This window comes from Carassius gibelio, chromosome B18 (assembly GCF_023724105.1).
Source record: "Carassius gibelio isolate Cgi1373 ecotype wild population from Czech Republic chromosome B18, carGib1.2-hapl.c, whole genome shotgun sequence".
NCBI classification, from domain to species: domain Eukaryota; kingdom Metazoa; phylum Chordata; class Actinopteri; order Cypriniformes; family Cyprinidae; genus Carassius; species Carassius gibelio.
Genome location: NC_068413.1, coordinates 22,583,833 through 22,609,922, shown reverse-complemented (window position 1 = coordinate 22,609,922; position 26,090 = coordinate 22,583,833). Strand labels below are relative to the sequence as shown.

Sequence of the window (26,090 nt, the reverse complement as noted above, 5' to 3'; positions counted from 1 at the left end):
TTTTTTTACTCAATTCTGATGGCACCCATTCACTGCAGAGGCCCATAACTGAGCAAGTGATGTAATGCTACATTTCTCCAAATCTGTTAAGAAACTGATTTACATCTTGGGTGATTTTCAGCAATTTTATTAATTTTAAGTTAACTATGTTTTTTAAACCCATGCAGACGATAAACTTGTAACATTTGTGAAGTTCTGACAACTGTCCCAAGTCTTTCAAGTTGTCTCGGGTCATGGGGCATGCTCATTGTTGTGTCCTGTACCGTTGAAAACATTCATAATAATATTGTCATAGTTATTTAAAGTACTGTATTACTGCCGAGCAGAACTTAAATAAGTCTAAATATGTCCAAATATGTCTTTCTTGTTAGAAAGATTTGTTTACATTTCTGTATTTTCAGGTTGAGAAACATAACATGACCAAAATATTTTGGACTAAAAATACAAGCAATCTTTACACTGCATATAAATAATATTCTAGCAGGTGTCAAGTCTAACATAAAGCTAAAATATGCCATGTGGTGCACCTTAATTTAGTTACTCAAGTCACTCAAAAATCACAATAATCAAATTTAATTTACATGACAGTCCGGTCACTTGTGTTTAATACAGTGTTAGTTCAGTTTTATTAAAATTAATAATTTCATTCCAAGCAGTCATCTAAAGGTACTGGTGGGAAATGGTTGCGTTTGCTTTTCACGGACAGATGAGGGCGCCAGAGAGCTGAAGAAAAACCTGGGGAAAAAATATTCAGGGCAAAAATGCGAACATAACGAACAATAGTAAATGCACCTGTTGCTCAATGTAGCTCCAGCTCTGGCCACACGGAGGCGGATCGGCCGCCTGCAGCTCTCCGGTGACTGACGGGAAAATAAAACCGCGTCCTGCGGGAGAAGTTAGGAACAGCGAGCATCTCGCCTTGGACTCTTAAAAAAAATTATCATTCCAGTTTTCATATCAGCTGCAAAGCCACTGACTGCTGGACAGAACAAGGGTAAGTGACCTTGAGTATTTTGAGCGCATGTAACGTTATTTTCTCATACGATGCTTGAAGAAATGTGTTTTGATTATCAGCATGTCCCAGCAAAATGATATGAAGGGTGCAAGAAACAAAACACCCATCTGCTTGCAATAACATTTACTGAATTCAGGTTTGTCGATGTGATCACTAACTGTTGTGGATGGACGCGTTCACTCTGAATACACAATCACGAGCAAAGGATCTCAATACAAAATTAACAATATCTCAAATAAAGTTTTTTTTTAGGCAAATATGGTTCGTATTCTTATTCTAGCTTTAATGCAGAATTTCGTGGTGCACTCTGTTGATGTCTAGCTTCTGAAGTCAGTCTTCAAGGATGACTAAAGCACGGTGATCTTATATTACCATTGATGTCGCAAGGTTTCCGCGCGCATTCCACCGATCGTCACCTTGGCAACAGTTCGTGAACGAATCTTCTTATGAGTCCGCCTTTTTCAATTAATTGAGTAAACCGCTTCACAAAGCCGATCAGCCCTGAACGAGTTGGTAGTGAATCAGTCTGTTCACAAACCGAGCTATTCCCTAGACAACTCACATTATAGCCCTTTTCCACCGATACTTTTTGCCGTATCATTTTCTCGCGTTGTCATTAGGAAAGCAAATTATCTTAATAACAAAATGGAAGAAATGTTCAAAATAAAACGAATTGGAATAAAGTTTACCACTATATAGTGGTTTATCAACACACTAAAACGATGTCATACTGCTTTATAGCAACTCTAAGCAATAAACGTGTCATATACTTTAAAAGGTAGAAAATAGCGATTATTGGATGCTGATGGATTTCTGTGTGGGGTTTATGAACCGAATCGTTGAATCGAACTGTTGAAAACACTAACGTTACTGAACGTTAGTTTTCGCGGGCATTTCACAACGAACTTTCAGAGTCAGACTGAAATGAGGCCGTGCAATCTCAAAAGAAAAATCGCGCTGATGAAGGAGAATTGTGTATTTCTGTATAATGTCCTAACACCGTACTAAACAACTAGTCGGTTAATTAAAACTTATATCAAAGCTGGTCTCTTCACACAGACAGAGATACGTTGACTAAACTAATTCAAATTGATAGGAGTGTCCCTCTCCACTTTCCTAGCTGGTTACTACTCTCCTGAAATATTTGGACATGAAATATAATTTTTTATATAAATAGTATTGAAATCGATTTTAATTATTTTACTAATGTACCTGTTATTCTTAATAAATAATCCACTGCAAAGTGCAAAAAAAAAAAAAAAAAATCAAGCCAATATTTTAAAGCTGAACAATATAACTGAGGTAATTTTCACATAACATTGGGAAATTTGGTGGGTTTGGACTTAAATGGTTTGGGAAAAAATTAGCACATGTATTAAAAGGCGAGATGAAGTTTGCAATGTGATACGGGATTAAGTGTCGGATGTATACACCCTTGTTGTGGACAGTGGTGAATTTTGTGAAATATCTGACCAATGGAAGTAAAAATAAGCTCTGAATACACTGTTAGTGAACATCCCGATGCCGCCCCCAAACTGCTCTTTCCTCTCAATAACAAACACACCAAAAATGACAGTGGTAAGAAAACAGCAGTTAAGAAAGCATCTGATTATACTGCTGTGTACAGGACAAGACTTAGAGGGGCGTGGGCCCCTGGGCTTGAGGTTGTGTTTGGGCCCTTTACCTACACTACAATTGCAGCTCAAATAGAACATCATTACAGAGTAACACAAAATACACAAACATATATTTTGAGGTTCATAGATTATACAACATGTCTAGGCTATAGTCAAAGTTTAAATGTAATATTGCAAATATTAAATAAGCTAATTTATTAAATATGAAACTACAGCCACCAGTAGGTGCCAGCAAGTAACTGTCTTAATGAGTGAGTTGAATCAACTGATTCGTTTAAAAATTATTCTTCTGACAGAGAAAGGCATATCTCTCTGCCATATCTCTACTCAGGACAGAAGTGGCATCATCTGCATTGATAATAGCCATAGAGAATCTTGAGATGTGTATGTGACATTCTGCACGTTTGCTTAAAATGCAGTATTTTCCCATATTTGTTCCCATACCAAAGCTGGAACTTTTCTGTTGAGTCATGGTAGTGTTGTGTGGATGTGTACAGGTAGGCATTGGCTGGTATGAGATTTTGACTGTATGATAACCTTAAGCAAAAATATCACGGTATAGTTGTTACAACTCTGAAATGTGTTATTATTAAATTACTGGGTAAAAAAAAAAAAAAAAAAAATCCCACTGGACACAATATATTTTGTTTTTGAGCAACATACAGAACAGTAGAAACAGTAGAATTAGTTAATTTTTTTTCTTTGATTCTGAAAGAAAGACTGACAAATACTGACATCTTTAATTAACCTAAATCCGTAATTAAAGTTATTTAATTTTAGTTATATAATTCATATACATATAATTTATATAATTTCATATAATTTAGTTGTAATAATTATCATATACATAATTTGACAGAATGATTACCCAATTTGAAGCAAAAACAGAATGTTCTGACAAGCTTTGTGAAATTATACCACGTAAACTTTTCAGAAGACAGTCAGCTTCCCTCAAATACATTTATATAAACCCCCAAATCAATTTTCTTCCAATAGTTCGTGCATCATGAACAGTGAGTGATCTGCCTGCTACAGTATTTTTCTCTGTGTGTCCGTCTTCAGCATCTCTGGCCTGTGTTAACAGACTTCATATTTTCACATAAATGACATTGTGCAAGTCCAGAACAGAGAGTTGCAAAAAACAGCCGAGAGCCGATCACGTACCGTATTTTCCGGACTATAAGTCGCCCTTTTGTCATAGTTTGCTGGTCCTGCGACTTATAGTCAGGTGCGACTTATTTATCAAAATTAATTTGACATGAACCAAGGGAAAACATTACCGTCTGCTCAGTGCTTTTGTAGTCTACCACTGAAAACAGAGCGCCCTCTTGCTACTGTAGACGGTAATGTTTTCTCTTGGTGCTTGGGACTAAATAAATGCGACTTATAGTCCAGTGCGACTTATATATGTTTTTTTCTTCATCTTGACATATTTTTGGACTGATGCGACTTATACTTAGGTGTGACATATAGTCCGTCGGCATTACATTATTTTCGCACGCACAGCCGTGCACTCCATGTTACTGGGCATGTGAACTCACACGCGCTCTCATCTGCGGTTGAGTACACTTTTGAAAGCTGTGCGAACATGGCTGCAGCAATGGTATAATGGAAAATATTTGTTGTTTTGAAACCGTGATATTTTCAAATCGCGGTATACCTTGAAACCGGTAATCGGCCCATGCCTATGTGCAGGAATGAAAGAAAGGCCATTGCAAGGAATGTGTGTACTTCTGTACTTCATGTGCAGCATGAGTTGCTGACAGCTTCCAGCATCGTTCCTGTCATCCATTCCTGCACAGCAGCTGCAGTACTGCAGGCCATAAATAATGCGACATCTCTGCTAGCTGTTCATGCTGATTCCTTCATAAGCATATTCATAAGCATATTTAGTAAATTTATTGTGTTGTCCTTTTTTGTGTAGTTCCTGTGTAGTTCAGCACGTCTTCCTGACACTTTTCTGCAGCATCTGCATAATGAGATAATGTACATGCAAACATTGCTCACATGCCAATGTGTGACCCACTTTGCAACAAAAATGTGTGAAAGGGTAAAAAATCAACAGAAGAAAGAAATTATATTTTGAAGAAATAGAATATGAAGCCTATTAGCATTATCCTAATTCAACTCATTTCTGTACTGTGAGTCAATTATAGCCAGTTATTAAAATGTGTTTTTACATTACAGTGTAGTGCATGTTGTATTTAGTTAATGCTTGTGTATTTTTATTTGTAAAAAAAAAAAAAATCAAAATTTTACTGTAAACTTTGCTGAAAAAATTATTTGCTGAAGCCAAACAAAATGAAACACTGGGCCGAAGGGCGAAATACAAAAAACATTGTTTCATGTATTTTGCCTTTTATTTTTTCACCATTGCATGAATTAAATAGCGAAAATGTTTTGTCCTGCTATTTTTTTTATTCTAGCAGACATTGTACTAACAAAGCACAATTTAACTTAAAATTAATAAGTTAGTAAAATAATGTTTTGGACATTTTTAGACCCCCTTCTTCTATCAGACATGTGTTTTCTTACTGTACAAGTAAATGCAGCCTTGCTTAGCAGAAGAGACTTCTTTTAAAACGTTAGAATGTATTACAGATCCCAATTTGAACACTGTGTGTGTGAATGTTAAATGTATTGTAAATTTTGTAATTACTATTATATTTAATCACATCACATCATTGTTCGGTACAATTTATTTTGTCTTTTCACTTATGTGATGTGTAAAACATGGATGGAAGTGCAGAATCCAGAAAATATTTAATGAGTAATTTAAAAGTAATCTTAAACTCTTTAAAAAAAAATAAAAATAAAAATAAAGAATAAAAACATAAGACTAGGTTAAATGTAAGATATGAAGACATATCATGAAGATTAACGATGGCAGTTTGCACGCACAGCTACTAGAAGATTTACATCTGTCAGACAGGTTGCTGACGTCGTCAAGCTTTGTTTGAGTCTGCGCGTCAGAAACTGAAGTGCTAAAAAACGCTAAAACTGGGCTTCATTTGTCTCAATTGAGTTCCAATGGGGTCGCTGAGTCCATTTCTTTTACTGTCTATGGTGCTTCCTTCACTCGCTCACTGACTGAATACCTCTTTCTGGCGAATTCTCTCGACAGAAACAAAAAAGTGCAGATGTGTGTACGAATCTATAATTAAGATATTGATTTCACACTGGTAACAGTTTCAGTGATTTTAATGGGAGTTTCTGAGTGTGATTGAACTCTAGACTGTCAGTGAAAATGATCTTTAATAATGTAAATGTTATTTGCTCTCTTTCTGAGCAATGAAAGATTAGTAGCAATTTTTTATATCAGACATGCACTCTTTGTAGGCTATGTGTAATGATGTCACACTTCTTATTGTCACAAACATCCTTTATTGTTCTAAAATTACACTGAGGTGCACAAAACACATACAGAAAATACATCATCATAATCATGTCTATTTGCTTTCATATTTCATGTGTGGAAAAATGTTTCACTCATTTTTTAAACAGAAGATCTAGAGAGTTAAGGTGCTCTGACTCATAACATTCGCACACTTGGAAGAAAAAGGACACTCCAGATCACTCAATGATGAATTTAGAAATTATATTAAGAACGTTTGAGAATAAATCTGTTCTCAGATACCAAAGATAACAGGAACTCTGCATCCACTCTCTTCTCTCTACCGTGATACTCTTCTTCTTTTGTGCAACAGCAGTGATCTAAGCTCAAATTTGATTGGACGGGCCGCTTCATCGTGGAGCGACGGAGAAAAAAAAAACGATACACAAGATGAATTTCCCCTTTTCACTGTGAAAAGCCCTTAAACCTATACACCACTTTGTTTGCCAAAAAACTAAAGAAATTTTACAAATTCTTTCGATGACTCTTTGAAAATTTTATTATATTGTTAAAGTTTTATCCATTCATTTCTATCAAACTGTAAAAAGCAGAATCTAGAAAAAAAAAAATTTCTCACTAATCAAACAAATTTCATAGTGCCCTATAAGTGTTCAAATTCTAGTAAATTGTTAAAGTTTTCCAAATTCAACAGATTAGACACCCTTTTTGGTTGTAAAAATAATAATAATAATAGTAATCAAACAATTAAAATGTGAAAAAACATGTGAAACACCAAACTTGGGAAAAAGCTAAATAATTTTATTTTTATTTGTTGTATCTTACACTACTAACTTACTTTTTACTTTAATCATCAACCTCTTTTTTTCCAAACAAACATAAATTGACAAAAACAACATAAGCAGGTTGAATGGCCTCGGTTACAGTTCTGCTCCAAATATCTGATCTTGAGGGGTATAATTTCAAGGTCGTTTATCATGCGATGGTGAAGGAATGTATGAATAGGCATATTGCTCCCACCCTCAGCCCTGCCACACAAAGCCTCTCTTTGACTGGGGGCCTGGAGGGAAACCCACTCCCACCCTGTCTGGGACAGCATACACAAATCTTGTGTTGTGATCAGACTCTGTGGTGAGTGTGTGGCTGTGGAGAGAGGGGTGGGTGAACAGGTATAATGTCATGATCACAAGGATGTTCTTCTATCTGCTCTCAACAGCCTGAGCGTCTCCATAAGGGGCTGTGTTTAACAGGTGCCCATTAGTGCAGTAGAGGAGGGGGACAAGACTACAAAAGACTCAATGGTAGTCACTCTCTCTTCCCTTAAGAAAAGATTGATTAATTGGTGATCTAACTAAAAAGGTCAAACACTCAGGCAAACAGTGGATATTAAGGCTGTCACTTTTGAGAAAAATCTAATTTGAACGGATATCGAATAACATGCAATTATAATCATGCTGAATGGTTGCTAATTTGCTATGTTGTAGGGTGTTCTGCATTGTTTTTAGGTGCTGGATGCACAAGCTGTGCAAACGTTAGTTGCGATATAAATGGAAACAAAGTTACTACTTTTAAACTACTAAATATTTTTCTGTTGCACCAATAAACTTAGCTGAAAATCTTCATTAATAAATATAATTTCTTATGTTTTTTTGTTGTTGTTGTTTTGCAGTACTTACAGCTTATTATGTTTAATGATTAATAACTGTGTGTTAGTATGAACTTACTACATGAGGCAAGTAGGATAAACTCAACAGCATAAATTCACATAACGGTAATTTCAACACAGCTTCAGTGCACAAAGAACAAACTAGCTAGTTTTGTGGAGGTGCTTTGCTTTTCATTCTAGCACTTTAGTGCATGCATGTGTGTACTGAAGCGTGTGTATGCCAGCATGTTTATAAAGACTGAATTCCTGAGATTGCTGAGCCGTATCCTGAAGATTATTTGTAACTGAATTGTGACTGGGTGATTGTTTAAGAGACCAGACCCAGTGACCTGCTTTCTTTCCAACACAGTTATCCGGTTAAAAATTAGGGGGTCATCGTGTATTTGCGCATTTACACTAGTTTTATACTAGTTTTATTTATATATAAATAAATATTTATATTTATAAATGTCTTCTCAACAGCAGGACATAAGATTTTTGAATTGCCTAAATCATAAATGCAGCCGGGTTGAAGCCTGCAGTGATGTTTTTCTTTTGTTATGTCAGCCGTCCCCTCTGCATATATATATTTTCGAGAAAGTTGCACTCCTGTTGCTGTTTGTTATTCTGCACGAAACCTCATGCCAATAAATAAGAAATATTGTCCTTTATTTGACGTTGAAAAATGATTTTTTTTTTTCACATGGAAAATCAATTTTACAATCGATTCAATGAACACTTATGTCTTAAAAATCGAAAATGATTTTTCCACAAAAATGACAGCCCTAATTTCCAGTTTTTGTTTTCAATTCAGTAATGTGATTACATGTCCACTTGCTCTGATTAAAAAAGGAATAAACCACCCCTTACAATCCGATCAAAATTTTAGTCTGATTGGGCCAATTTAATATGATTGACATGTTTACATGTGACTTTTTTTATTCTGATTGTGCTTCTATTCCTATTATGATCAGATTAGTAGGGTCCATGTAAACAGCCATTGTCACATGCCTTTAAAAAAAATAACAAAAATGTTATTGACCAACTGATGAGTAATAAGTAGGGATGGGTATCGTTAAGGTTTTAACGGTATTACTACTCTTACCAATACTGCTTAACGATTCGGTACTTTGTGTTGTGTGTGTTTTTTTTTTGTTTGTTTTTTACGAACAAGTTGAGAACAGAATTACATTTCTTTATTTTTTTAATGTAAAATTAATAAAACAATTATTTGTAGTGCAAGAAACAGCCATGTTTGAACAAATAGCTATTATACAAAAACAAATGAATGTAAAACAAATTAAATAAAGTATATTTCTCTGCTAAAGAACATACAGTGGTACAAAGCAACATGTGTGGGGCATGTAGGTAGGCTGCAAAAGGACTCTTTAGCCATTTTTTGAAGAAAGATTAACATATTTGCAAACCAGGGAGATTTTACATTTATTTTAAATGACGTGAACAACGTTGATTCAACATGATTTTAGCATATATACCTGACGTAGATGGGGCAACAACCAGAGACGAGCTAGCTGGGCAATAGAAAACTTTGCATTTCTCTGTCTGCACAATGAACTTTTGAAAGATGCTTTGACAGATTGCTTTTGTTTCCGCCATCACATGCAAAAATTATGTTGCACTTTGGATCATTTTGCTCTCTCCGCCATCGTCACTTTTTATTATTAAGTGGGAGTTTTCGCACTGTTATGCGTGTGTGTGCGCCCACTCGTTCTTGTTGTGTGTGTGTGTGTGTGTGTGTGACTGACAGACAGCTTCCGCGGCGCGCATGAGAGATCTCGCAAATCTCACAGACAAACGTCTTAATATGATCTCACATTAGAAATGTTTGTTGAGATAAAATGTGCACGATAACATTATTAAGCAAAAATACATAGTAAATTTTTTTTTCTCCAGTACCGAAAGCAGAACCGATACCGTCAGCTCTTACTGACACTACGGTCTTTCATAATTTAGCCCCGGGGCCAGTTTAATACCGGGTTTCGGTACACATCCCTAGTAATAAGTTCAGGAAGTTTTTCCTCGCACTTTGGACTTTGAACTAGGGCTGGACGATTAATTGAAAAGTAATCAAAACCGAAATTCAGAACCTCTAACCGACGTAATTTTCCCATGTCGGTTATTTCGGTTATTTTCTGTTAATACTTCCCCCTTAAAAGCATACAAGCGTGTGTGTAGCCACATGCTTCTGCCAGTCAGTGGTTCAACACATAGTGATGGCACGCGAGCGGTGAGCCTTGAGTCTTCACTAAACTTTGTCAGTTGTGGACGATAGAAAATGTCTATCGTTTTACATAAGGCTCTATCGTTTACGCCACGATAAGGCGTTTATGGCAGAATTTTACGTCAAGATGCACCTCACGCAACGGCATGCCCATGCACGCTGCAATACATAAACAAACATGGAGGAAGACGGTAGTAGACGCGGTTCAGACCACGGTAATTCTCAACAAGATGACCAGCCAACCCAAACCGAGGAGCTTGTACCTAAAAGAGGGGCGACTTCTGTTGCATGGACGCCTAAAACGGATGAAAAAGTTGAAATGTTTTTAACTTGAACTGGAAAAAATGGGCGCGTCGCACCGCGCTTCCATTATGACCACGCATACGGCGCGCCTACATTAGAAATAACGAACTTGAGCGTACAAAATACGCAATTCGCACGGCTTTTACCCGTGGCACACCATATAGCCATAGCTCCCGCAGATGGAAGGAGATCACTTCTGCTGTTGCCAAGTATATCTACACGGTCGGTCGATAATAGCTGGTTGTAATATTTTAATGGCAGGTGTTAACATGACCAACAGCCTTGCTTGAAAAAAAGGTTCTAAATAAAATAAATATTTAGTCCATACTACCTTTATTTGTTTTGTATATAATTTCAAACTGCATTTCCACATTGCAATTTTATATAGACTATTCATAAACTGAATTAACAGAAAAATTGCTATATCGTTATGTATATCGTTATCGGGATATCAAATGAGCTATATCGGGATATGAAATTTTCAGTTGTATTTGTTTTATGGTTTGGACTTTCAAGCGATTAGACGATCGGATGTATATTATTATATCGAGCTCCCATGTTCAAACTGCTGCATTGTGGCACGAAAACTCATAGCTGTGAAGATCACGTGCACAGAGGAATGCAGTTGTCAGCGCTGTCCTGTGATTTGTCACTAAAGTGTCTTAAAATCTCTAAACTTATTATAGCATATTTTTCTACTTTTGAAGGAACTAGGCTATGTACAACTCCCAGCTTCACAGTAATATAGAGACGGTATGACTGATTCACACACGCAATCACTCGATCGTAATGGTACTGTTTACCTTTAATCTTTATTTATCTCTTACACCGAGCAATAATATGTAAGAAATGTTACGAACATAGATAAAATAATTGCTGATAGTGAGCTATGATCGTTCTTTAAAATATCCCACCTTTAATAGTCGATCTCAACCGTCTGGCTGAGGTCAGTCTAAAAAGACGCTCAGGACAGTTGACAGAATGCTGCTGCGAGTCGACACGAAAGCGTATAATTTTCATGTGTTATTAAGCTTGCAAATGTAACCATTCAAAAGACGCGGAAAAGCTGAACTGAGTAGCTGGTTAATCGGGCGCTGTGCTCGGTGCGCACGTGAAGAGAGAGCCGTGCCTCACAGACAGCAACACTGAACCGACCTCTCGTTAGCAAAGTTGTCCTCCTGCACCTCAACGAACAAAAACAAATCGCAGTTTAAACAAACAGAAAAGGATGTGTAAGAGCCCACTTCAGCACCGCGGTGTTCAGGGCTCACGCGGAGAGAGGCGTCTCAAAACACTTGAACACCGAATTTGTCTGTTTTTGCTCTTGTACCGACAAATACATAAAACATATGTGAAAATACCCGTCTTAGATAGTATGCTCGAAAAAACTGTCAGTTATGTCTTAAGTTAAAGTAAACAGTTGAGAAAAAAATCGTATGTGTATTATAATGGATGCATTCATTGTCTCCTAAAGTGACCGCGCCTAATAGGGCTTGGGCGCCACATTGCATTCTTGGATGTGGTGGGCATGTTGATGAACAAACAGATCGAACATACAAATTAAACACTTTCAAACAGGGCCCACTGGTACAACCCCGTCCAGCCCTACTTTGAACCCTGGCACAGCGAGCTCCTGCAGCGCTATTTGAATACATGCAATTCGTGCATGCATTAGAAAATATAATATAACTGCTAATCATTATTTGCTAATCGTTTGAGAATTTTTGCGATTTCAAGCTTTATACAGTAGCCTAACCATCTGCTTTAGACAACTTTTCTTCTCATTGGAGACGTGATGCAGCACAAAACAGTTTCTCGGTGCCGGTGCTTCGTGCTTGTAATGATTTCTGCATCTTTCTCTGATAGTTTTATATAATTTCACTGACGACATGTTTGCTGCATTAGTGCGTGCCTCTATTTGATCTCAGAGTTACTGTTCACTACATATTTTTTTTGGCCTTTTTGCTTATTCGGCCAAATGCATAAATATATATTTTTGCTGTTTTTGGTTGCTGAATAGCATTTTGTGGAGCAAGAGTGTGTTGACATGCACTCCCTTAATGCGATTAAAATGAGATTTTGTCAATATTCTGATTCAACTTTACCTCATGTAAGCTATCTAAATAATGCGATGAAGCTTATAATCGCAACAAGCATAATGGTATTAACTAAGGTGGTGTACACCGATTTTAATCAAAATATACATGCATGTAAATACGTTAATCGCAGTATTACAGCTCTGACCAAAGTGCGCATGTGCTTGTGACATACATGAATGATGTGACACGGAAACAGCGAGTAGTACATGACAGCAGTGTAGGCAAGCGGATTGCCATCACATGTATATGGTGACTAAAAAGCATAGAATAGACTACAGCATATAAAAGTGTTTTGCATTTCACGTAAATAAATTAAAATAGCAACCAGTAATGCACCTGCTCTTTCTGAGTACATCATTTGTAATATGTAATGTGTCGTGGGGTGTGTGAATAATGGCAGTAAAAAATAACTAGAATTCTTAGCGAATAATAAGAATAATGGAAATTGGATAATGGAGTAAAGAGCTTTGCTCTTGACATGTAAACATCATAATGCGATTAAGTCCTTACTCTGATTATTGGAGATAATCACATTATTAGTGCGCATGTAAACGTAGTCATAGCTGCATGAGCAGCTGGACAGTGTATTTTCACAGCTTTAAATAGAGGCTGACAGTCTAGGAGCCTGTTGTGCTTGCACAGATAACGTCATTGGGATTGTATTTTTTAGTATTAGTGGTTTAGTCAGACCTCTGAAGTGTCTGAACATTCTTCCTGTGGTATCCTAGCGATGCTCAGCTCTGGAATGTGAAGACGGGTGTGAAGTGCAGCTGTGTTGTCGCCTCCTAAGCGACTGACATGCCATTGGCTCCCTGTCTCATAATGCCTTCTGACTGGCAGGAACTATGATCCGTTTGGATAACTGACTGATGATAAAACAAACAAGAGGCCCAAGACAGTGATCTTTCTTTATAAAGTTTTGTTTTTGATTGCCAGATTGTTGTTCATTGCTGCGTCTTGCCAGTATTATGGCAACAGAATATTCTAAATCAAACTGTTTTATACAGGAGATTGGCATCAAGGACAGCCGCATGATTTCATAACTCATAACCTTGCCGTATAACCAAGATAAACTAAAGACAGTCAATCCTGCATGAGACAAGCTGAGTAAAATACATTCTGTAGTCCTTTCTGAGAAATAGCTGAACACATATCAGTCTTGACAGTGATTCATGTTCGCAGAGTTTGTGACTGAAAGTGTGACATTTTACACTCTTTAATGAAAGATGGAGTCTGGCAGGTACAGGTTTAACACATTACAGATTAACAGAGGTTTAGCTTTACTTGGAGGAAAACACTGGCAGAATTGTTTCGGAGAAAATTTTACTAACACAGGGTTTCCGCGGTTTACCTAAAAAGCCTTCATAAGACTTAAATTTAGTTGTATCAAATTTAAAGCCTTAAAAAGTTTTAAATTGTACAGGAAAGTCTTAATTATGATTTCAAGATTTGGGGATGGAAAGACCAGAATTGAGATATGGCTGTGACAAATAAAGTTCAATTGGCTTATGTTATGATTTTATTAAATAAAAATAAGCACTGCACGTTTGAAGTCCTGTGCTGTGCTGCTTTGTGTTCTGCTGTTACCAGGGAAACCAATAGCTCCACCTGCTGGCAGAATGAATGAGCATTTTCAATACAACTGTTGTTTTGTTCAAGGTTCAGACCAATTTGAAAATCGACCCATGTTTTTACCTTGCACACACGCAGAGCTTTAAATTTGAACTTGTGGATCAATAAGAAGACAATGCATTGTCAAAATCTTAAAAATATAGGGATGCGTGATGTTGTCAGCAAATCCTGTAATAATATAATAATATTGCAATTGTTGTTTTAACTATGTGCAATTTGATGATATTCAGTATATTGTGAAAAGCAAACAAAACGCCTACAGAGTGCGCACATACGTCTAGTGATGAAGTCAGGTTAGACTAGTGTGCGTGCCGGCGCATTTATAGTGCGTTTTTCCACTACATGAATCAATCTATTAAAATGCATTTAGAATTATCACTTACTTCAAGATATGGGGCCGAAAATATAGATATTTATATAATTTCATAAAGATAATATCACATGAAGAGTGCTGTTTTTATCTCCAAATGTCAGTAGGATTACAAGTGTGATATTAATTGTATACAACAGTTAAGTAAAAAAGGTTACTATTAAGAGACTTATGTTTTAGACATAATATTTCCTGTTTTTGCGCTGAAAATCTTTCCAAACACAGCCACAGTGCTGTTCCGTGTCTCTAAACAGCACAACAGTGTTTTGTTTCTGAGTGAATCACCCATATAAATGATTCAGTTCAAACGCCATGACTCACTTAACATTGACTTGCTTCCACCTACTGGCAGTTTTAATTTCACATTTAAGTTACCTTTTCATTTTTTATATAATTTCAAAAATCAGTTTTCAATGTTTTATGTGTAAAATATCAAAACATTATTTATGTATTAAAAATGTAATTATTCCATGTCCCTCGGAGCTGCATTAAACAGTGTGTAAATGCATCTAAATGACACTTCTAATGCCGCTTCTGTGTTTCCTCTTCTTTGCAAAGATCAGTTTTGTTGATACTGATTTCATTTGCTTTTGCAAAGCCCACATGCAAGACTAAAAAGATGGTGCACAATTTTAGAAAAAATGACTTAAAGGTAAAAATGGCCATAAAACTAGTTGGAAATGATTAATTTCTATTATTTGCACAATAGGGGATAAGATATCAGCACAATAACACACTCTATAGCAAAATATTATCTAATTACCTACCGTTATCAATAAAATCCCAGAAAATTATCGAGATACCTTTTTTTTTTTTGTCAATATACTGTAGCATACCCCTAATTTATATTATTTAATTGACATAATATTTTATCGATAATAATTGTTAAAATGAATATAATTAAAACTTTTGACATTTTCTTAAAAATGGTTTAAAGGCTGAAATGTAAAGTTTAGCATTTTATAAAACATTTTGTTTTTGTGAAAACCTGTATCTGAACTGTAAATTATGCTTTTTACAGTAATTTTACAGTTTAATATGGCACTATAGACATTGCCCAACACTGCTCATATGGTTTTCATTTTATTTGTGCAGTTAAATTTTTGCTTAAAAATCCCACAGACACCCGGTAACAGCCTGGAATTCCATCCAGGTTCACTTTAGAGGCATAAGCCATTTTTTACACATGCAGAATATTTGAAAGGACTAGTCAAAATGAAAATCCCGACTTTACTTATTCAACTTGCTTATTAATTTACTTCGTTCCAAAGTGTTATGCTGTATTTTTGTGTGCAAAACAAAAGGAGAAATTTCAAGATGGCCTTTAAAAAGAGAGAAGTATTCGAAAGAGAGTAGTTTGACAGTAAACACACTCAAGCATTGTATACTCACAGTCATCGTGTTGTTCCATGTCATGTTATATATATTTTTTCTGTTTACATTTTTCTGGACTGTAATTTTTTCCTGTTTAAATTTTTCTGAATCCCATTTAAATGGAGTACATTTTTTGTATTTTGTGTATGTGCGTGCGTGTGTTTTATTATTATTATATTTAATTTTATTTCATTACATTTTATTTCAAGTATCAAAAGTTTTTTATTTATTTTTTATATTTGATAAAATATTTAGATAAAAAATATAATATAATCAAATAGGGGTGTCACGATTTCGATTTCAAATCGAAATCGATCGAAATTAAGTCACAGTCTCGAACTTCGAATTAAAAAATGGAATCGTCGATGCTGCCACGCCCCCATGTTGTATGACGGCAAATCAATGACAAAAATAAACGAGGATTCAACCATAGACAGTAAAAGAAACTCCGCGAGAGGAAAACTGAAAAGGATGCGAAGAAACGGGAGCCCGCGAGCTCATTTCAAACTCTCGCGCGCGCGTGACATGTACTCTGCGCGCAATAAAAGCCCTCGCGCGCGTGCGCATTCCCCACATCCTCGCGCTCGATCATCTCACCTCTGCTCGCGCGAACTATTTTATTTTTGTCAGTCGTGGGGCGGGGCTTGCTGTTTTAGTTGTTATCTCAAATGTCATTGGTTATTACCCTTTTCCTAAAGTCAGTATTCGACGCCTGTTAGAAAATGAGTAATAATTCACTTGACTTGACCCATGACTTCATCAGTGGACCAGACACATGCTAGTAATCATTTCTTTTTCTTGTTTAATTTATTTTTGTCTTTAATGTAATTTAATGCATTGTTTATAGAGTAGATCTTTTGTAGATACTTGATTAACTGGAATTCTTCTGATTACTAGTGATTGCAGTCTTGTAATAAGAGATACACATATTTTACAGACTGTAATGATGCACACACACACACACACACATACTGTACATACATACATAATATATATATATATATATATATATATATATATATATAAATAAATAAATCTAAATGAATGACAGTGAAGTGTTTAACAAGCGTTTTATCTTTAATCTTTTAAATAGATACATCGTAACATTTGAAGGTTAGTTTAGTCATTTTTTATTGTTTTTGTTTGTTTTGTTATGAACTTGAATGTCATCTTTTGTGACTGCACTTACAAAAGAGAAACTGGATGGCAGTTTATTTTAAGTTTTCAATTGACTAAAGATATAAGTTATTGTTACATTATGTTGTTAATAAAAGTTTTAAATTTGACAGTGTAATGTGGTACATTGCAAACAAAGGTCAGATATTATATTACATAAAAGTCTAGTTTGAAAAATGACAATCTGTGCTTTAAAGAGAATAAATGTAAAAATCGAGAATCGAATCGAACCGTGAGCTTAGAATCGAAAATGCAATCGAATCGAGGATTTGGAGAATCGTGACACCCCTATAATCAAATATTTGCAGTCTGGATATTGTTTGGAAAAAAAAATCATACTAATAATTTAGATTTTTTTTTTTTTTTTTGTGAACTATTTCTCTCTTTTATGTTATAGTTTCGGAAGTCTAAGTATAGCCCTAATGCCCTCATATAAAAATGTGCAAAGATCAATGAAAGTTTAAATACAATTAAACATTTTTTTCTTGTATTGTCTCTTACTCCCTCTTTTTTCCTTTTTTTACCTTAATTTATCTTCCTCATTGTTGTCTTTCTTCACTAATTTGATCACTTTCCTCTTTTTCAGGAGCATGTCAAGTCATCGTGGTAACACAGGGCAGGGACAGCGTGCTCAAGTTTGAGCCTGTCCCAGGATGCACCAGCTGTTCCGTCTAGTGCTGGGACAGCGAGACCTGTCCCGTGCAGGAGACCTCTTCTCTCTGAATGACAGCGAGATTGAAGACTGTCTGTCTCAAGCCCTGGAGGAAATCAAAGTCATATCCTGTTCACCGGTTTGTACTCTGATCCCAAAATAGTAAATTCATGACACAACATTAAATAATTTTAAAGAAAACAACAACAACAACAACAACAACAAAGGCCTTCTAGAATTTTACTACAATGGTGTTGTTTTTTCCAGACAAGACCAAAGCTTAGACAGTCAGGTTAAGATTAGACAGGGCGGTAAAAGAAAAAGGAATACTTCTGGCAGGTCAGAAAGCAGAGAAGGAAAACAGAGGAGATCAGAATCTTCAAGTCACTCCTTCACCTCTGAGTTTTATTCACCGACATTACTTGGAGAGACATCCAGTCACGATGACTAGGCTGGACCTTCTCATCAAGAGAATTCAACCATGAGTCAGTCAGGACATTACAGTTTTATTGTCTTTAAAAACAAATTCACACAAACAATATGTAAAAATGCCCGTCTTGGTAAGTATCCTACATTAGACATAGCCGGCTGAACGTATGCTACTGGATCAGTGCATTCTCTTAAAGTGACAGTCTTTATATTAATAGAACAGCAACAATAAAGAAATCACTCACTGCTCTTGATTAAAAAGCTTTTATAACTTTAATAAAGAATAATCTTTAATTTATACAGTCCAATATGCAATGCTGTTTTACATTTGATTACTTTATTCGATTACTGTACTTAAAAACTTATGCTAGACCTGCCTAAAAAAAAACAACAACTGAAAATCACTGTTTATTGTTTGTATCTTTACTCTATTATATTTATTTGTGCTGTTGCTTGTAGTTGGATAGAATATTATTATTATTCTTTTTTAATTAGAAAGTATAGTTTTTCCATAAACATAGGACATACCAAACTGTACCGAAAACCGTGACTCTAAAACCGTGAAACAAACCGAACCATGAAAAAGTTGATCCGTGCCACCCCTAATATTGGGACAGAACCATGAGCGTTTCATGTGTTTGAGTTTGTGTAATAGACAAAACCTTAGCACTCATTTACAGAGAGACATGCAAACTTATAATGGACATGCACTGACTGGCTGTTATTGCAGTTATTTCTGTTGTATGACAGGCTGTTAGGTTAATCTACATTGAGTTAAAAAGACCAGAGCTATCAAATTTTATTGCAATCTCGATATGATATTGTTTATTGCTCAGCCCTATTCATAATAAACATTTAAAAAAGCAACATGCGTGTTCCCAGATTTACATTTACATTTACTTGTATTCATTTAGAAGACGCTTTTATCCAAAGCGACTTACAGATGAGATCAGTGGAAGCAATCAAAAACAACAAAAAGAGCAATGATATATAAGTGCTATAACAAGTCTCAGTTAGGTTAACACATAGCATGGCATTTTAAATAATATAATATAAAGAAAACAGATAGAATAAAAAATGGAGCAAGAATGGAGCAAGCATACAGAATACAAAATAGAATACAAAAAGATTAGTGTAATAATAAAATCTCCATAACTATGGGAAAAAGGAGGCGGGAACCGGCGCACAATCAAAATGGAACTTTAATTACAAAAATAAACACAAAACAGCGCACAAACAATTCACTCTTGATCAATGTGAATTACTGCTGGAATATGAGCAGTCATTTATTCCATCATCACCCGGGTGCTGACAGCGTGCACGCACAGATGAGACCTGAACAGCACACGTTAATATTTGTTTAAATTAAACTCATTTAAGCTTTGTCAGTTTAAACATTTAAGAGCCAGAGGACGCGAGTTTGCACGCATACTGAGAAGATTTGTGCATGCGCGCAAACCGCGCCTCAGAACGCACGCAAATATAAGCTCTCTCTGAAGTATTGTCTTTAAAAACAAATTCACACAAACAATATGTAAAAATGCCCGTCTTGGTAAGTATCCTACAGCAGACATAGCCGGCTGAACGTATGCTACTGGATCATTGCATTCTCTTAAAGTGACAGAATACAAAATACAGAATAGAATACAAAAAGATTAGTGTAATAATAAAATCTCCATAACTATGGGAAGAAGGAGGCGGGAACTGGCGCAAAATCGAAATGGAACTTTAATTACAAAAATAAACACAAAACAGCACATCAGCCCCTCACGGACGACTGCTGCGCGCAAATAAAATGCTAAACATAAACTAAAAGCCCAGGCCTGGTCCTCTCTCGTCCTTCACTATCATCGCTCCAGTTTTATTTCCGTCCATCTCCTACGTGGGACTCGAGACCGGCAGTGGGTCGCAGGTGTCACTGATTTCCCAATCATTCTGCCGGCCTCACTCCTTGTTCCCACGTCCCCCAGCCCGTACCCTCGAGACTGCGCTCTACATCCCCCCCCCTCCCCACCCCCCCTCCGGGGGGGGACCGCTCACGGTGACCTGCGGGAACCTGGGGGTAGGACAGACAAGGCGAGAGAAAAGGAGACGGAAGGAGGAGCGACAGAGACGAGAGAGGGGAGATAGGAAGAAAAAAATTTCCAGTTTCCAGACGCACTGCTGCTCGGCCCTCCACCAACTGGGTGATCTCCTCCGCGGTGCCTGGCGGTGGCACTGGACGGCCCTCGGCGGATGGCGACGGTTCCTCCGGTTTTGGGCAGCCGCCAGGAATCCCCCGTTCCCTGCTCCTCCCCATTCAGGCGGACGGCAGCAGGCTCCGGATCTCTGGCGAACGGCGCCAACTCCTCAGCTCCCTCACGGACGGCAACCGCCCCTCCACATCGCGGCCGGCCGGCAGCAAGCTCGCCCGGGACCCGGCAACTTGCTCCAGCCCACCCCCTCAAGCGTCCATGGCGGCACACTCCTCGCCAGCTCGATGGCACCGCGGATTCACCACAGCGGCGAGGGATCTTCAGCAGCCCGTCCCTCCTTCTCACGGGTTTCGGCACCACTGTAATAATAAAATCTCCATAACTACGGGAAGAAGGACGCGGGAACCGGCGCACAATCAAAATGGAACTTTAATTACAAAAATAAACACAAAACAGCGCATCAGCCCCTCACGGACGACTGATGCGCGCAAATAAAAAGCAAACATAAACTAAAAGCCCAGGCTTGGTCCTCTCTTGTCCTTCACTATCGTCGCTCCAGTTTTATATCCTTCCATCTCCTACGTGGGACTCGAGACCGGCAGTGGGTCGCAGGTTTCGGTGATTACCCAATCATTCCGCCGGCCTCACTCCTTGTTCCCACGTCCCTCGGCCCCGCCCCACTCGCCACAATTAGAAAGGTAGTTAGATTTTTTTAAAGAAAAGAATTAGAATAGTCAGTGTTAAAGTTAGAGGGTCAAATAAAGATGGTAGAGATGTGTTTTAAGCCGATTCTTGAAGATGGCTAAGGACTCAGCTGTCCGGATTGAGTTGTGAAGGTCATTCCACCAGGAGGGAACATTTAATTTAACAGTCTGTAAAAGTGACTTTGTGCTTCTTTGGGATGGCACAATCAAGTGACGTTCACTTGCAGAACGTAAGCTTCTAGAGGGCACATAAGTCTGAACTAACAAATTTAGGTAAATGGGTGCAGAGCCAGTGGTGGTTTTGTAGGCAAACATCAATGCCTTGAATTTTATACGAGCAGCTATTGGAAGCCAGTGCAAATTGATAAACAGAGGTGTGACGTATTCTTTTTGGCTCATTGAAAATTAATCTTGCTGCCGCGTTCTGAATTAATTGTAAAGGTTTGATAGAATTGGCTGGAAGACCTGCCAAGAGGGCATTGCAATAGTCCAGCCTGGACAGAACAAGAGCTTGAACAAGGAGTTGTGCAGCATGTTCCGAAAGAAAGGGCTTGATTTTCTTGATGTTGAATAAAGCAAATCTGCAGGATCGTATAGTTTTAGCAATGTGGTCTGAGAAAGTCAGTTGATCATCAGTTATAACTTCAAGCTGTTCTTGATGGCCTAACTTGATGGTGAAATTGTGATGAAACGATGTGTTTGCTGGAACCACAAGCAGTTCTGTCTTGGCAAGGTTGAGTTGAAGGTGATGGTCCATCATCCAGGAAGAAATGTCTGTAGTGTAAATGTTTGTAATAATTTGTAATGAGGATTTCTATTATAAATCTGTTGTCAAGAAAATAAAAACTTTTAAGGTCTGTGGTTTACTGCCAAATATAAAAATTTATTATTCTGTTAAATTAATTACTTACAAAATCATTTTTTATTTCTTTATTTTTCTGTACAATGGCTGCAACAGTGATATATATTTATTTTATCTTTATCTGAAAATATAATAATAAATGGTTATTATTATATAGTTTTTTTTTCTCCTAAGCTGATCACATGCCTAGTTGATGTTATGCTGTTAAAGTGAAGTTAGAGAGTGTGGGACAACAGGTCTTCACAGGCCCGCTGTCAGGCGAAACTGGGTTTGCCCAAAAAAAAAAAAAAAATGGCAATACTCGCAGAGATGTAAGGTGTAAAGTGATGTTTATTTACAGTGCTCGAGAGGTGAAACAGTCCCAGTAAACAAACGACCAAAAGCTATATACAAAAGTAACAAAGAAAACTGAAACAATAAACACTATACCAAAGGAAAAGAAAACAAAAATATATATAAATATATCCACGCAAACTCCTCCTGTGATAGATTGCTCACGGCACCAAACTTGCTTGCTCGCTCGCCAGGTTAACTTAGTCCAAGCCCCGCCCCTTTTGTTAAAACCATTGCATAAATTAGTGGGTAAGTATTTCAGGTTAGTATGTACAATTTTCACAACATCACAAAAATATACACACACAAAAATAGCAAAATATTTACAGAAACAAACTCCAAACCAAAAATAACAAATACAAATGTAGACACATAAAAATTAGCATAATAATAATAACAACAAATTTCCATTATCCCCCCTAACGAACCAAGACAATGGACGAGCCGACTTCCAGTTGCTTCACGCCGACGCGGCCACACAAAGCGGTCCTGGCACTATTTATCCAGGCCGCTGGTTGGCGCTCGGGTTCGGTCGATCGATGGTGGAGAAGCAACGCGAAAGACCGGCAACACAGACGCTGACAAACACCGAACACAAGTATGTATTAACATAACATGACAAAACATAAAACATAGAAACAGAAACAAACACAACTCAGGTATGTATGCATGTTGTTATGCGCAGCAGGGATTCTGAAGGGGATGGAAATGGAGTGACTATGTTTGCGTGTATGATGACTAGCATGCTAATGGCGTGTGTGTGCACCCACAACACCCCAGCAGGGAACGAAGAAGGAGGTAAGAGGTGTGTGTGTGTGTGTGTGTGTGTGTGTGTGTGTGTGTGTGTGTGTGTGTGCTGTGCTAACCAACAGGGACAGGTCACCCTGTCACAGAGAGCATATGGCTTGTTCTGGCTGATCACTGACCTTGTCAGAACTGCATATTTGATTAATTTGAATAAGGTGACCCCCTTATTTTCACAATTTTATATTTAAATGAGAGAAGTTTGAAAGGAATGTTGGTGTCACTGAGTGTGATAAAGCTGGGCATCTTTGTTCTGGCTGGCTTTTGTAAACCGATTTGGGCTCATCCAGAATCTCAGGGGTAGCCTTCTCTCATTCTCTCTTCATCTCATTCTCTCTCCAGGGCCTACAGTGTCCTCCTTTCCACAGTCACTTGCATAGCATTATCATTCTGAACACGCCACACCACAAAGATGAAATATTTGCTACCAAACTTTCAAGTTTAGAGATACTTCATGCTTTCAGAAATCTAGATAAAGCTGTTTGCATGTAAATACTCTGTAGTTTAAAAGACAGTGGATGGATGTCAGTCCAAATATGTTTTATATATTACATAACCATGTGAAAAGACCTCTTCACTGGATTTTGAAATATTTCAGAAAATAAATAAACTTTATTTTATTTTTTTATTTTATTTAAACAGGGTGGATGCAAACCAAAACATTAGATTTATAGTAAATTAATGATAACTTTGGCATCAGTGCAAAACAACTTTATTGTATAATGATGAGGTAAAAACTAAAGATTTAAAACAGTAATGCAAATGCAATGTTTTGCAAAATAACCAATAAATGAACATCTGTGAAGCTGTGACTGCTTGACATTTTCACACGGTGTGGTCAAACTAAATCTCTGTCATTATAATCAAGTTTGCAGAGTACACTTTGGTTTTCTTTTAAGTGTCAGAATTTTTTTAATGAAGTCATAGATACATTATATCTCACAATAAATAGCATTACACAATTTCTATCATTTGTATGTGATTTCTGCTGTCACACAATATATGGGACAGGTTTCTTAAGTATATGAAACTTTGCAACATGTAAGAGGCTTAAATACATCTCTTTTATTCAGTTATGTGATTTATGATTGGTTGCAGGACTACTTGACAAATGACAATGACCAAGCGGTGGTGGAGATCTGCATCACACGCATCACTACAGCGATTAGGGAAACAGGTTCAATCGAGAGGCATGGAGCGGCTCTTGTGTCACTATGGGAGTCGTGTCTCGAGCATAACCTCCAGCCGCAGGGCAAAGATGAAGACACACCCCATGCCAAGATCGCCTCTGACATCACCAGCTGCATCTTGCAGGTAGGAGCAACACTTAAAGGGTTAGTTCACCCAAAAATGAAAATTATGTCATTAATGACTCACTCTCATGTCGTTCCAAACCCGTAAGACCTCCGTTCATCGTTGAAACACAGTTTAAGATATTTTAGATTTAGTCTGAGAGCTTTCTGTCCCTCCATTGAAAGTGTGTCTACGGTATACTGTCCATGTCCAGAAAGTAGGGATGCACCGGTTGACCGACCATAAATCGGTCTTTTTTTCAGCCGATTTTTCCGGAAGTGCGCCCGCGTGCACAGATTACATTGTAATCACTCGCTATCATGTCATTTTTGTGGAAGTATTTCAAAATCTGTGCGCAGGACACGGGCAGCTGTTCAGCACTGGAAATGCAGAGCTACACGTCTGAGGCACAGATAGCAGGAAGCGAACAGCCGATTGCACAAAATAAGAGTCCCTTTCCTGCGCTCACTGAAGCTGCACGAGTTTATCTGTACCTGTCCGCACCCTGCACAAGATGAGATGGTGAAGGGACAAAACTGAAATCCTTTTTTTTTTTTTTAAAGTAGAACTTGCATACACGTTTGAAAAGCCAGAAGTAAACATCAGCTCTACGTTAGGATGATTATTCTTATTCTTTTACTTTAAAACTACATCGACTTAATTTGATTTAAAAATCAGCTGCTGTAGTGCACTGAAGTTTTTCATTCATCCAATTAAAAAAAAATTGGGTAATGATTCCCATCTATATATATATATATATATTTTTAACTTGAGCTAATAGTTATTTATTTTTCATTGGCTCAAGTAAAAAAATATAGATGTGAATCATTACCCTATTTTTTTTTATTTATTTATTTTTTATTTTTTTTTACATTTTTAATTGGATGAATGAAACACTGGTAAATAATTTTTTTTAAATTTAAAACCAAATTTAAAAACTAAAACAAATACTGAACGCTGATTAAGAAACATCTCATTGAATGTGTGTTGATTTTGTTGTTGGGACTGTAGAACTATGCAGTTATTGCATTTAATTTCACATGGTTACACTTAATCTTTTCATTTAAGGCCAGTTCTATGTAGTTTCAACCCAATTCAAAAACAAAAGCTAAATGTTGATGTCTGTACCATCTATGTTTGTATTGAATGTAGGCTACTTACTGTGCAGTTACTGCCATCAATTTCAGATGGTTATTTTAAATAGCCAGTTTGACCTATTAAATACCAAATAAACATCTTGTTTATGCATACTTTCTTTCTTATTTGTTTGTTGCTTAAATAAAAAACAAACAAATCGGAAATCGGTATCAGAATCGTCCAGTTTGCTTGTAAAAAATCGGTATCGGAATTGACCATGAAAAATCGAAAGTTAATAAAAACATCATCAAAGTAGTCCATGTGACATCAGAGGGTCAGTTAGAATTTGTTGAAGCATCGAAAATACATTTTTGAGAAAACAAAAACAAAAACTATGACTATTCAGCATTGTCTTCTCTTCCGGGTCTGTTATGAGCGCGTTCAAGTTTAGTGATATCCGGTTTGCAAACGAATCATTCGATGTAACTAGATCTTCTTGAACCAGTTAACCAAATCAAACGGAATCATTTGAAATGGTTCAGGTCTCCAATACGCATTAATCCGCAAATAGCTTAAGCTGTTAACTTTTTTTAATGTGGCTGAGACTCCCTCTGAGTTAAAATAAACCAATATCCCGGAGTAATTCATTTACTCAAACAGTACACTGACTGAACTGCTCTGAAGAGAGAACTGAAGATGAACACCGAGCCGAGCCAGATAACGAATGAAAGATTGACTCGTTCTCCAGTCAAGAACCAGTTGCATCAGTTTTCGGATCACCAGTACTTCTTTTGGACAGTTCGATTCAATAAACCGGTTGAACAAAACGGTTCACAGGTTCTTTTGCATTCGACGTAATGTCATTGGCGATGATTGCCCTTCATTTAAGCCTTCGG

At 37.1% G+C, this 26,090-nt stretch overlaps 1 protein-coding gene across 1 annotated transcript in view; it reads left to right on the top strand.

Moving 5' to 3' along the window:
• Positions 1 to 414: 414 nt before the first annotated feature.
• The window catches only part of LOC127977487 (ventricular zone-expressed PH domain-containing protein), a 136,643-nt gene continuing 110,967 nt past the window's right edge, over positions 415 to 26,090 (top strand). Inside the window, exons 1-3 of the mRNA XM_052582373.1 lie at positions 415 to 994; positions 17,432 to 17,636; positions 23,923 to 24,138. Coding sequence (XP_052438333.1) covers positions 17,499 to 17,636; positions 23,923 to 24,138 — 354 coding nt within the window. The 5' untranslated portion in view covers positions 415 to 994; positions 17,432 to 17,498. The remainder of the gene's footprint in view (positions 995 to 17,431; positions 17,637 to 23,922; positions 24,139 to 26,090) is intronic.